The 13552-nt window shown below is 51.9% G+C and overlaps 1 protein-coding gene across 1 annotated transcript in view; it reads right to left on the bottom strand.

Moving 5' to 3' along the window:
- DDX25 (DEAD-box helicase 25) overlaps positions 1-12533 on the bottom strand; it is a 46963-nt gene extending 34430 nt beyond the window's left edge. Inside the window, exons 1-3 of the mRNA XM_077839729.1 lie at positions 12472-12533; positions 8234-8300; positions 3440-3487 (exon numbers count right to left, since the gene is read on the bottom strand). Of these exons, the coding sequence (XP_077695855.1) occupies positions 3440-3487; positions 8234-8300; positions 12472-12528 (172 nt within the window). The 5' untranslated portion in view covers positions 12529-12533. The remainder of the gene's footprint in view (positions 1-3439; positions 3488-8233; positions 8301-12471) is intronic.
- Positions 12534-13552: the final 1019 nt, after the last annotated feature.

The raw sequence follows: 13552 nt of genomic DNA, 5'->3' as shown, positions 1-13552 counted from the left end.
TCACCAACATTGTCTCACTGTTTCCTTGTACTCTCCAGTTGACTCTTAGATTTTATAAGCTCCTTGGGGCATAGACAGTCTTTTTGTTCTGCGTTTGTACAGCACCAGTACAATGGGGTCCTGGTCCATGCCCAGGGCTCCTAGCTTTACAGTAATTCAAAAAACACATTAAAATAATATTGCAGAATAAAAACATTCACACATGGAGTTATTCAGGAAGAGCTGTCCTGAATAGTTCCATGTGTAGACAAGCCCTTTAAGTCACTCTAGTTTCATGCTGTTCAGATCACTTGAGCGGTAATGAACCACAACCAAAAGTTAGAAAATGCCAGAATTAAGGTTGCCTGTGCAATGTGAATTTAGTCCCCTTGTGACAGATCTGATGCGGGGGGGGGGGGCGGGGGGGTGGAGAGGAGAAGTGGGACTCACTGGACAAAAACTGGGGGCAAGCAGTTGGGGAATGGATGGAGGAATACTGAGGTTGCATGAGGAGCCGAGGGAGGGAGATTGTGGCCAGATACCACACCAGCCAAGTGCTCCTAGTGTGGATGCCGCCATAAGAGCAAAACTGTGCTTCTGCCAGTATAACTTTCTCTACACTAGGGGCTTTTTCCAGCACCTCCTCACACCCTGATGATGTAGCTAGGCTAGCACAAGTTTGTAGAGGAGCCATGGCCTTAGACTGGGAGTCACTGGGGGAGAAAGGGACTAGGGCCCTGGCTAGGATGATTTAGTTGGGGATTGGTCCTGCTTTGAGCAGGGGGTGGGACTAGATGACCTCCTGAGGTCCCTTCCAACCCTGATATTTTATGATTCTATGGGACATGACTGGAGGCTGTAGGAAAGGGGAGACAGATTGGGTGAGGAGCCAGGGGAGAGAATGGGACTGGTTGGGCAAGGAGACTGGTGACTAGGAGTGGGAGCAGGAAGAAACTGAGGCTAAAATGGGAAGCCACAAAAGGGAGAATAGGACTGAGTGGGCATGGGGGGGAGTCTGGGATGAGGAGCCGGGGTGAGGAAAAACAGAGCTAGGTCGAAGACATGTTGTAGAGAAACAAGCAAAAGGGATCAAAAGCTTGAGGAAAGAGGCAGAAGGGTGTGCGACCTTTAGAATCCGGAATAGAACCAAGTCTTTCCATTTCTCACACATCCCTGACACAAAGGCCATTCCCCTGCCAGATTTCAAGTCCCTGCTTTAAAGTATAGGGCACTAAAGCTTCTCAGCAAAACAGAATATAGCAAAATTATGTATTTTTCCATAGCCTCGTTCTAAGAAATGGCTACATCAGTTTAGCTAAAACTTTCCAAAAATAACTCAGCCTGAAGCAGATACCCAACATGGAAAGTTTCAGCCCAAATGGTTAAAGTTTGGCAAAGCTATAACCATCTGAACACAGTGTCTTACAATGGGAAGTGTCAAGCAACCTTAATTATCACGTTTATTATTTGTATTGTCATAGTACTAAGGAGCCCTCGTCATGGACAAGGACCCCATTGTGCTAGGTGCCATACAAATACAGAACAAAAAGGCAGTTGGTAGCGCTGCAAGCTCCACCTGTAACAAACAGTTATGATGAAATAAACACATTTTCTAATTATAATATACCTCATCAACAAGTAGGCTATATACATTTGTAACCTAGAAAGTTGTGAAGGCAAATTGCCACATACAGAGCCCTAGTGACTTCAGTGGGGCTCAGAACACGCAGATCACAATGCACAATACAGACCTAAAGTGGCAATTACAGTATTAGGGGATTAGAGTTACAAAAAATATAATCAAGGAATTTATTTCTCAAAAAGCCCTCTTTCTGATGCACAGTAACATGGACACTAAAGAGTAACAAGACCAATTTCATCTTGCTTTAAGAATGTCATTTTCACTTTCCCTACTGATCTCAATGTCAATTTCACTTTTATATAGCACCTTTCATCTAAATGAAACCCAAAACCCTTGATTGTACAAACTACACATCGCTTCACCCAGGAATCACTTCACTTCACCCAGCACTAAACAGTAGTCACTTCTGAGGTGAAACAGCAGCTGCTAGAAAGTGTACAGCACAATATAAAAAGTTTAAGACAGGAAGTTAATAAGAATCTCATTGAATTTGAGAATACCTTTTGATAATGGGAGAGCAAAAGGAAGCAAAAGGAAGCATCTTTAACCAATGGTAATTAACCAGAATAAACCTTTAACTTTGGTTATAGAAACTTAGCCTATTCCATAAATAAGGACTGTAACAAAAGTACAATTTAAGTTGTTTTGTCTCATTTGCATTCCATGTCTTGTCTGTTAGATTGTAAGCTCTTTGGAGCAAGGACTATGCTTTTTCTACGCCTTTTACAGTACTGTGTACATTTATGGAGTGATAAGTATATAATAAATACCTTGTGACTGGGGTGTCAATTAATTGCTGTTAACGCAAGCAATTAATGCAAACCAAACTAAGTAGATAAAGTTGCGACTAATCACAGTTTTAATTGCACTGTTTAACAATAACAGAATACCAATTTAAATTTATAATAAATATTTGGATATTTTTCTACATTTTCAAATATATCGATTTCAATTACAATACATACTACAAAGTGCACAGTGCTCACTTAATTTTTTTATTACAAATATTTACACTGTAAAGGATAAACAAAAGAAATAGTACTTTTCTATTCACCTCATACAAGTACTGTAGTGCAGTCTCTATCAGGAAAGTACAACTTACAAATGTAGAATTTTTTTTTACATGACTGCACTTAAAAACAAAATGATGTAAAACTTTAGAGCCTACAAGTCCACTCAGTCCTACTTCTTGTTCAGCCAATCACTAAGACAAACAAGTTTGTTTACATTTATGGGAGAGAATAGTGCCCATTTCTTATTTACAATGTCACCTGAAAGTGAAACAGAGGCTTGTATGGCACTGTTGTAGCCAGCATTGCAATGTATTTATGTGCCAGATATGCTAACATTCACACGCCCCTGCATGCTTCGACCACCATTCCACAGGACATGCTTCCATGCTGAATTTAAATCAGCATCTTATTATTATTTTACAGTGTGATTAAAATTGCAATTGCAACTATTTTTTAAATCTAGTGATTGTGATTTTTTTAATCATTTGACAGCCCTACTTGTGACTAACGTGGGTTTCTTTGTGAAGACATCCCACTATCCTCTCCACTCTTTCCAGATGTGCCACTAATGCGAGCAAACAGCAAATCAAAAAGGCAAGAACCCTGTCCTCTGAAGGACTGAGAAAGCAGAGCTCTTGTATGTTTTATTGACACTGCCTGATCACTCAAAGGGAGCAGACAGGTGGAGTCATTGTACACACACCCACAAGACCAAAACATAGGCAGTAGATCCTAATTGTAAGCTGAATAGACTTGGCAACGCTCCTTTAATCAAGCAGAGCTTGAAAAAGTTTTGTGATCCCACCTTTATCATCTTCCTTCTCCTCTTCTCCATAACTTGCATATTTTTCCCCTTAAGGAAAGAAAATCACAAAAAACGTACATTGAATGTGCAAGCATAGAACAGAATACTTTTATTTTAAACAGACAATATAAAAAGGGAAATAAGGACATCCCAGGGAGTTACAGACCAGTCAGCTTAACTTCTGTACCCAGAAAGATAATGGAGCAAATAATTAAGCAATCAATTTGCAAACATCTAGAAGATAATAAGGTGATAAGTAACAGGCAGCACGGATTTGTCAAGAACAAATCGTGCCAAACCAACCAGATAGCTTTCTTTGACAGGTGTCAAGGTTCCTTCCCCACTCTGAACTCTAGGGTACAGATGTGGGGACCTGCATGAAAACCTCCTAAGCTTACTTTTACCAGCTTAGGTTAAAACTTCCCCAAGGTACAAATTAATTTTACCCTTTGCCCTTGGAATTTCCACCGTCACCACCAAACTTTAACTGGGTTTACTGGGAAACGTAGTTTGGACACGTCCTTCCCCCCAAAATCCTCCCAACCCTTGCACTCCACTTCCTGGGGAAGGTTTGGTAAAAATCCTCACCAATTTGCATAGGTGACCACAGACTCAAACCCTTGGATCTTAGAACAATGAAAAAGCATTCAGTTTTCTTACAAGAAGACTTTTAACAGAAGTAAAGGAATCACCTCTGTAAAATCAGGATGGTAGATACCTTACAGGGTAATTAGATTCAAAACATAGAGAATCCCTCTAGGCAAAACCTTAAGTTACAAAAAAAAGACACACAGACAGGGATAGTCATTCTATTCAGCACAGTTCTTTTCTCAGCCATTTAAAGAAATCATAATCTAACACATACCTAGCTAAATTACTTACTAAAAGTTCTAAGACTCCATTCCTGTTCTGTCCCTGGCAAAAGCAGCATACAGACACAGACCCTTTGTTTCTCTCCCTCCTCCCAGCTTTTGAAAGTATCTTGTCTCCTCGTTGGTCATTTTGGTCAGGTGCCAGCGAGGTTACCTTTAGCTTCTTAACCCTTTACAGGTGAGAGGATTTTTCCTCTGGCCAGGAGGGATTTTAAAAGGGGTTTACCCTTCCCTTTATATTTATGACAACAGGGTAACAAGCATTTTGGATAGGAGGGAAGTGGTAGACGTGGTATATCTTGACTTTAGTAAAGCTTTTGACACTGTCTCGCATGACCCTCTCATAAACAAACTAGGGAAATACAACCTAGATGGAGCTACTATAAGGTGTGTGTAAAACTGGTTGGAAAACTGTTCCCATAGCAGGGCTTTGGAGCTGTGCTCCGGCTCCGCTCCACTCCTCCAGAGCTGCTCCGTGCTCCAGCTCCAGGCTCCGCTCCAAAGCCCTGTCCCAGAGAGTAGTTATCAGTAGTTCACAATCATGCTGCAAAGACATGAGTGGGGTCCCACAGGGATCAGTTCTCAGTCCACTTCTGTTCAATATATTCATCAATGATTTAAATAATAGCATAGAGAGTACACTTACAAAGTTTGCGGACGATACCAAGCTGGAAGGGGTTGCAAGTGCTTTGGAAGTTAGGATTAAAATTCAAAATGATCTGCACAAACTGGAGAAATAGTCTAAAGTAAATAGGATGAAATTCAATAAGGACAAATGCAAAGTACTCCATTTAGGAAGGAACAATCAGTTGCACACATACAAAATAGGAAATGACTGCCTAGGAAGGAGTACTGCGGAAAGGGATCTGGGGATCATAGTGGACCAAAAGTTAAATATGAGTCAACGGTGCAACATTGTTGCAAAAACAGCTAACATCATTCTGGGATATATTAGCAGGCATGTTGTAAGGAAGACATGAGAAGTAATTCTTCTGCTCTACTCTGCGCTGATTAGGCCTCAACTGGAGTATTGTGTCCAGTTCTGGGCACCACATTTCAGGAAAGATGTGGACATGTTGGAGAGGGTCCAGAGAAAAGCAACAAAAATGATTAAAGTGTTGGATCATATTAAAGAAGTTCTGTATTACAATCACAAATGAGTTTGATTCCCCATAGTTTAAATTCCAGGGTATTACTAATTAAGAGGTCTCTTGGTTTTTGGTACTGTTTCTCTCCCTCTGTGTGTGAAACTTGCAAGCTGCTAATTGTGTTAGTACATTCTAAGACAGGGTCTGTTCTCAAAGCAATTCACAGAGAGAGAGACTCAAAGCAATACTCTAACAACAGAAACAGCACCCAGAGACTCCCCGCCCTTTTGTTGTATTAACAAGTGTGATTAACAATTGTGATTAAAATAGAGATAGAGGATGTATGTGGATGGATGCTTGGTGTGGATAATAAGTGAATGATCAGGGAGGTGCCAGCCTAAGAATCCAGTGTCCATCGGCTGAAGAAGGCGTCAAGTGGAAATAACCAGAGGACCCCCCCCGGAGGGCAGACTGGAATCCACCCAACAGCCTCAAGAATGGGAGAACCAAAGAACAAGATAACATCTTGGAGCTGTCAGGAATGTGCTATCTGCTGATTGATTCAGCAAAAGCATGAAGAAGCAATTCCCATAGACTGCCATAGGAAGAAATTCCTATAAAAATAGACTCTAAAAAGTGAGAACTTTGGGGTCTGATTCTGCAAACCAACTTCCAGGAGCATCAGATGAGCATCTGACAAGGCCCTGCTCCCTCCTCATGTCCAGGCCACCTGGCCAGTGGCTTGGCATGAGCAACTCTAAGGCTGGTAACTATGATAACAACCTTGCAGAACCTGTGTGTGTGTTTGTATGAATGAATGTGTGAATAAATATGAGATTGAATGGAATGTTATAACTATAACTAACTGCTTACTATGATTCTTTCTGTATTCACAATAAATGTGGTATTTTGCCTTTTTCCCTTTAATAAGATCCTGCTGGTTTTTATTTTATTGGTATAACAAAAGGACTGGAAAACATGACATAAGAGGGAAGATTGAAAAAATTGGGTTTGTTTAGTCTTGAAAAGAGAAGACTAAGAGGGGATATAACAACAGTTTTCAAGTACGTAAAAGGTTGTTACAAGGAGGAGGGAGAAAAATTGTTTTTCTTAACCTCGGAGGATAGGACAAGCAGCAACGCTCTTAAATTGCAGCAAGGGAGGTTTAGGCTGGACATTAGGAAAAACTTCCTGTCAGGGTGGTTAAGCACTGGAATAAATTGCCTAGGGAAGTTGTGAAATCTCCATCATTGGAGATTTTTAAGAGCAGGTTAGACAAACACCTGTCAGGGATGGTCCAGATCATACTTAGTCCTGCCACAAGTGCAGGGGACTGGACTAGATCACCTCTCAAGATCCAAGCTGATGGTTGGATAGCCAACAATTATTCACAAGCCAAGATTTTAAAAGATACAGCTAGTCAGAAGCCAGCACATTTAATACAAGACAAAGTATATTGTACTTTTAAAAATCAAAACTTTCGGAATCTTACAAATTTATACCCTGCAACTAAAGAGTCATGTCAAATTTAAAGTTTTTTTACTTTAATATCTAAGAAGAATGGAAAGATTTCCATATGAGAGATTGAAATGATCATGACTACCTCATTTAGAAAAGAGACAAAGAAGAGGGGCAAGAATGATTGGCATAGAATAGGTAAAAGCATTTCTATTTACCCTTTCTTACAATACAAAAACAAAAGGACATCCCATGAAATTGAAATAGAATAAATTTAAAATTTGATAAAGGAGATAATTTTTATGCAGTACATAATGTGTTGGAACTCACTGCCACAAGAGTCATTGCCATAGCCCAAGATTTTAGTGAGATTACTTAATAGTCCAAGAGTTTTGTGAGATTCATTAAAGGCTTGCACAGTTATGCAGATACCGAAAACACCTACAATTACATGACACAGGATACAAAAATAAATATGGGGAAATCAAACAGAAAGCTAGGGAAACTTCAGAGTGGCTTGTATATGATCAGAATCCAAAGGGCAGGGCTTTTAGGCCTGATACACGAGATGAAGTAGATCCTACTGAGAAGAAGCCAACATTACCACTGTGTGGTGCAAATTATCATGCCTCACAGGAAATAAGAAACTGAACAACAAAACCAAAAGGTCACCAGGTGGCATGTCTGAAGAATGCACAGTCCAAAGCACAAGGAGAACAGAGATGCTCCTAATGGATCTACAAGAGATGCTGTTACCACACAGAAGACTGAGCTTCTGTCCATACCTCATAAATAACAGACTATTTGGAAATCAGCTGAATATTTGGAGCCTGGGCCACCAATGACAGAGGAAATGTTATTTACACTGCCAAGAGGAAGCTAAAAGAAGTGGAAGTTGTACTGAATGCCAAATCCAAAGGACAGTATCAGCTATTCCTGATTAACTCAACACACATGTGGGCACTGTTGCGGCAGCCTACACAGGGAGTTATTCCTTATTAACGCCATATGTGGACAGGAGTATTCAGGAATAAGTGTGCTTTACTCCAAATGAGCTTAATTCATTTGGAACTTAATTAAATTAATTCAGAAAAAGGCACTATTATTCTGAATAAGAGCATGTACTTGGAAGGTATTCAGAAACAGCTATTCTTTAAATTCACACCTGGCTTTACTCTGCATGAACTTTCATGGGGTTTGTCTACACAAGTTGTCACTGTCCTGATGGGGAATGCAAAGGGGACAGCTAAGAAACACCCTTTCTTTTTACTACCCGCTGTGGAACAGGTGGGGACCCGCTTTGAGTGCAACGGGGCAGCACCCCACTTGTGGGGCCAGTGCTCACTTAAGGGTGTGATCCTCAGCCGGGCCCTTACCTAGGGTGGGGAAGTTGGCATTCCTGATGCTCCTGAGGCTCTTCCGGGGGGTGCAGAGTCCAGAAAACTGGAAGGGAGAAGGGACATGAGCAGGGCGTGGGGATAAGCAGAGGGGAGATTGGAGGTAACAAGCCAGGGGACTGAGGAGGTCGGGGGGTAACGGAGTAAAAGGGGGATGGGGAAAAGGGTGTATCAGGAAGGGGATGAGGGTAATGGTATGGGGGAGAGGAGATGGGGTAACTGGGAACAGGGTAACAGGAGGGGGAACAGGGCTGAAGGGGAGTAATTATGGGAGAGAGGACAGGGTAGTAGGTGCAAAGGCAATAGCAGGGGGCCAGGGGGTAACGGGGATTGAGGGGGACAGACAGTGGAGTAACAGGGGGACGGGGTGAGGGGGCTTGTGGGGGACAGACGGTGGAATAACAGGGGGACGGGATGAGGGGGACTGACGGTGCAGAACACGGGGACGGGTGAGGGGCATTGAGGGGGTCAGACGGTGGAGGGACGGCGTGAGGGGGATTGAGGGGGACAGAGTTTAACAGGGAAGGAGCAATGGGGTTGAAGGCAGGCGGGGTGAGGGGGATTGAGGGGGACAGACGGTGGGGGGACGGGGTGAGGGGGACAGAGGGTAACGGGGAAGGGACAATGGGGTTGAAGGCGGACGGGGTGAGGGGGATTGGGGGGACAGGTGGTGGAGGGACAGGGGGACAGGGTGAGGGGGATTGGGAGGGCGGGGGGGACAGAGGGTAATGGGGAAGGGGCAATGGGGTTGAAGGCTGACGGGGTAACGGGCATTGAGGGGGACAGACGATGGAGGGACGGGGGGACGGGGTGAGGGGGATTGAGGAGGTCAGACGGTGGAGGAAAGGGGTGAAGGGGATTGGGGGTGACAGACTGTGGGGGGATGGGGCAGGGGGATTGGGGGGACAGAGGGTAACGGGGAAGGGGCAATGGGGTTGAAGGCGGACGGGGTAACGGGCATTGAGGGGGACAGACGGTGGGAGGACGGGGTGAGGGGGACTGCGGGGGACAGACGGTGGAGGAACGGGGGGGACGGGGTGAGGGGGATTGAGGGGGACAGACGGTGGGGGGACGGAGTGGGAGGGATTGGGGTGTCAGACGGTGGGGGGACGGGGGGACAGAGGGTAACGGGGAAGGGGCAATGGGATTGAAGGGGGACGGGGTGAGGGGCAGTGAGGGGTCAGACGGTGGGGGGACGGGGGGACAGAGGGTACCGGGGAAGGGGCAATGGGGTTGAAGGGGGACGGGCTGAGGGGGATTGAGGGGTCAGACGGTGGGGGGACGGGGGGTAACGGGGAAGGGGCAATGGGGTTGAAGGCGGACGGGGTGAGGGGCAGTGAGGGGTCAGACGGTGGGGGGACGGGGGGTAACGGCGGAGGGGCAATGGGGTTGAAGGGGGACGGGGTGAGGGGGATTGAGGGGTCAGACGGTGGGGGGACAGAGGGTACCGGGGAAGGGGCAATGGGGTTGAAGGCGGACGGGGTGAGGGGCAGTGAGGGGTCAGACGGTGGGGGGACGGGGGGTACCGGGGAAGGGGCAATGGGGTTGAAGGCGGACGGGCTGAGGGGCAGTGAGGGGTCAGACGGTGGGGGGACGGGGGGACAGAGGGTAACGGGGAAGGGGCAATGGGGTTGAAGGCGGACGGGGTGAGGGGGATTGAGGGGTCAGACGGTGGGGGGACGGGGGGACAGAGGGTAACGGAGAAGGGGCAATGGGGTTGAAGGGGGCGGGGTGAGGGGGATTGAGGGGTCAGACGGTGGGGGGACGGGGGGTAACGGGGGGTAACGGGGAAGGGGCAATGGGGTTGAAGGCGGACGGGCTGAGGGGGATTGAGGGGTCAGACGGTGGGGGGACGGGGGGTAACAGGGAAGGGGCAATGGGGTTGAAGGCGGATGGGGTGAGGGGGATTGAGGGGTCAGACGGTGGGGGGATGGGGGGACAGAGGGTACCGGGGAAGGGGCAATGGGGTTGAAGGCGGACGGGGTGAGGGGCAGTGAGGGGTCAGACGGTGGGGGGACGGGGGGTACCGTGGAAGGGGCAATGGGGTTGAAGGCGGACGGGGTGAGGGGCAGTGAGGGGTCAGACGGTGGGGGGACGGGGGGACAGAGGGTACCGGGGAAGGAGCAATGGGGTTGAAGGCGGACGGGCTGAGGGGGATTGAGGGGTCAGACGGTGGGGGGACAGGGGGACAGAGGGTAACAGGGAAGGGGCAATGGGGTTGAAGGTGGACGGGGTGAGGGGCAGTGAGGGGTCAGACCGTGGGGGGACGGGGGGTACCGTGGAAGGGGCAATGGGGTTGAAGGGGGACGGGCTGAGGGGCAGTGAGGGGTCAGACGGTGGGGGGACGGGGGGACAGAGGGTCCCGGGGAAGGGGCAATGGGGTTGAAGGCGGACGGGCTGAGGAGGATTGAGGGGTCAGACGGTGGGGGGACGGAGGGACAGAGGGTAACGGGGAAGGGGCAATGGGGTTGAAGGCGGACGGGGTGAGGGGCAGTGAGGGGTCAGACCGTGGGGGGACAGGGGGTACCGGGGAAGGGGCAATGGGGTTGAAGGGGGACAGGCTGAGGGGGATTGAGGGGTCAGACGGTGGGGGGACGGGGGGACAGAGGGTAACGGGGAAGGGGCAATGGGGTTGAAGGCGGACGGGGTGAGGGGCAGTGAGGGGTCAGACCGTGGGGGGACGGGGGGTACCGGGGAAGGGGCAATGGGGTTGAAGGCGGACGGGGTGAGGGGCAGTGAGGGGTCAGACCGTGGGGGGACGGGGGGTACCGGGGAAGGGGCAATGGAGTTGAAGGGGGACGGGCTGAGGGGGATTGAGGGGTCAGACCGTGGGGGGACGGGGGGTAACGGGGAAGGGGCAATGGGGTTGAAGGCGGACGGGGTGAGGGGCAGTGAGGGGTCAGACGGTGGGGGGACGGGGGGACAGAGGGTACGGGGGAAGGGGCAATGGGGTTGAAGGGGGACGGGCTGAGGGGCAGTGAGGGGTCAGACCGTGGGGGGACGGGGGGACAGAGGGTACCGGGGAAGGGGCAATGGGGTTGAAGGGGGACGGGCTGAGGGGCAGTGAGGGGTCAGACGGTGGGGGGACGGGGGGACAGAGGGTACCGTGGAAGGGGCAATGGGGTTGAAGGCGGACGGGGTGAGGGGCAGTGAGGGGTCAGACGGTGGGGGGACGGGGGGTACCGGGGAAGGGGCAATGGGGTTGAAGGCGGACGGGGTGAGGGGCAGTGAGGGGTCAGACGGTGGGGGGACGGGGGGACAGAGGGTAACGGGGAAGGGGCAATGGGGTTGAAGGCGGACGGGGTGAGGGGCAGTGAGGGGTCAGACGGTGGGGGGACGGGGGGTAACGGGGAAGGGGCAATGGGGTTGAAGGCGGACGGGGTGAGGGGCAGTGAGGGGTCAGACGGTGGGGGGACGGGGGGTACCGGGGAAGGGGCAATGGGGTTGAAGGCGGACGGGGTGAGGGGCGGTGAGGGGTCAGACGGTGGGGGGACGGGGGGTACCGGGGAAGGGGCAATGGGGTTGAAGGGGGCGGGGTGAGGGGCGGTGAGGGGTCAGACGGTGGGGGGACGGGGGGACAGAGGGTAACGGGGAAGGGGCAATGGGGTTGAAGGCGGACGGGGTGAGGGGCGGTGAGGGGTCAGACGGTGGGGGGACGGGGGGTACCGGGGAAGGGGCAATGGGGTTGAAGGCGGACGGGGTGAGGGGCGGTGAGGGGTCAGACGGTGGGGGGACGGGGGGTACCGGGGAAGGGGCAATGGGGTTGAAGGGGGACGGGGTGAGGGGCAGTGAGGGGTCAGACGGTGGGGGGACGGGGGGACAGAGGGTAACGGGGAAGGGGCAATGGGGTTGAAGGCGGACGGGGTGAGGGGCGGTGAGGGGTCAGACGGCGGGGGGACGGGGGGTACCGGGGAAGGGGCAATGGGGTTGAAGGCGGACGGGCTGCGGGGCAGTGAGGGGTCAGACGGTGGGGGGACGGGGGGACGGGGGGTACCGGGGAAGGGGCAATGGGGTTGAAGGCGGACGGGGTGAGGGGCGGTGAGGGGTCAGACGGCGGGGGGACGGGGGGACAGAGGGTACCGGGGAAGGGGCAATGGGGTTGAAGGCGGACGGGCTGCGGGGCAGTGAGGGGGACAGGGCGGGTAACGGCGAAGGCGGCCCGGGCTGACGGGCGCGGAGGCGGAGGTCTCCGGCGGGGCCGGGCCGGCCCCACTCACGCTGTGCGCCAGGCAGGCGGCGTCGCGCTCGGAGCAGCCGCGCTCCGGCGAGCCCATGGCCGCCCCGCGCCGCCCCGCGCCCGGCCGTTAGAGGCGCCGAGAGCGGAACGGCCTTCGCGCCGGCGGGGGGTGGGGGGGGGTCATGAATATTCATGAGGGCGGGGCGAGGGCGAGCACCAGCGAAGCGGGGGGAGGAGTGAAGCCCTCCGTGGGGGGGCGGCAGTGCCGTGCTGTTGGGCCCCCCCCAGCGCAGGAAGCGGGTCCCCTGTCCTGCCCCACCTTGACCTGTCCCAAGGGGCGGGGAGTCCCAGACCCACCGCCACCCCAGGGCGTGAGGGGGGGGTCCCAAGGTGTGAGGTGAGGAGTTCTCTGCCCCTCCCCACCCCAGGGCGTGAGGGGGGGGTCCCAAGGTGTGAGGTGAGGAGTTCTCTGCCCCACCCCATCCCACCCCAGGGCGTGAGGGGGGGGTCCCAAGGTGTGAGGTGAGGAGTTCTCTGCCCCTCCCCACCCCACCCCACGGCGTGAGGGGGGGGGTGTCCCAAGGTGTGAGGTGAGGAGTTCTCTGCCCCTCTCCACCCCACCCCACCCCAGGACGTGAGGGGGGGGGTCCCAAGGTGTGAGGTGAGGAGTTCTCTGCCCCTCCCCACCCCACCCCACCCCAGGGCGTGAGGGGGGGGTCCCAAGGTGTGAGGTGAGGAGTTCTCTGCCCCTCCCCACCCCACCCCACCCCAGGGCATGGGGGGGGGGTCCCAAGGTGTGAGGTGAGGAGTTCTCTGCCCCTCCCCACCCCACCCCACCCCAGGGCGTGAGGGGGGGGGGGGTGTCCCAAGGTGTGAGGTGAGGAGTTCTCTGCTCCTCCCCACCCCACCCCAGGGCGTGAGAGGGGGGTGTCCCAAGGTGTGAGGTGAGGAGTTCTCTGCTCCTCCCCACCCCACCCCAGGGCGTGAGAGGGGGGTGTCCCAAGGTGTGAGGTGAGGAGTTCTCTGCCCCTCTCCACCCCACCCCACTCCAGGGCGTGAGGGGGGGTGTCCCAAGGTGTGAGGTGAGGAGTTCTCTGCCCCTCCCCACTCCACCCCAGGGC

Source organism: Eretmochelys imbricata, chromosome 22 (assembly GCF_965152235.1).
Source record: "Eretmochelys imbricata isolate rEreImb1 chromosome 22, rEreImb1.hap1, whole genome shotgun sequence".
NCBI lineage: Eukaryota > Metazoa > Chordata > Testudines > Cheloniidae > Eretmochelys > Eretmochelys imbricata.
Note: the sequence above shows the minus strand (reverse complement) of the source record. Positions and strands in the feature narration are given on the sequence as shown.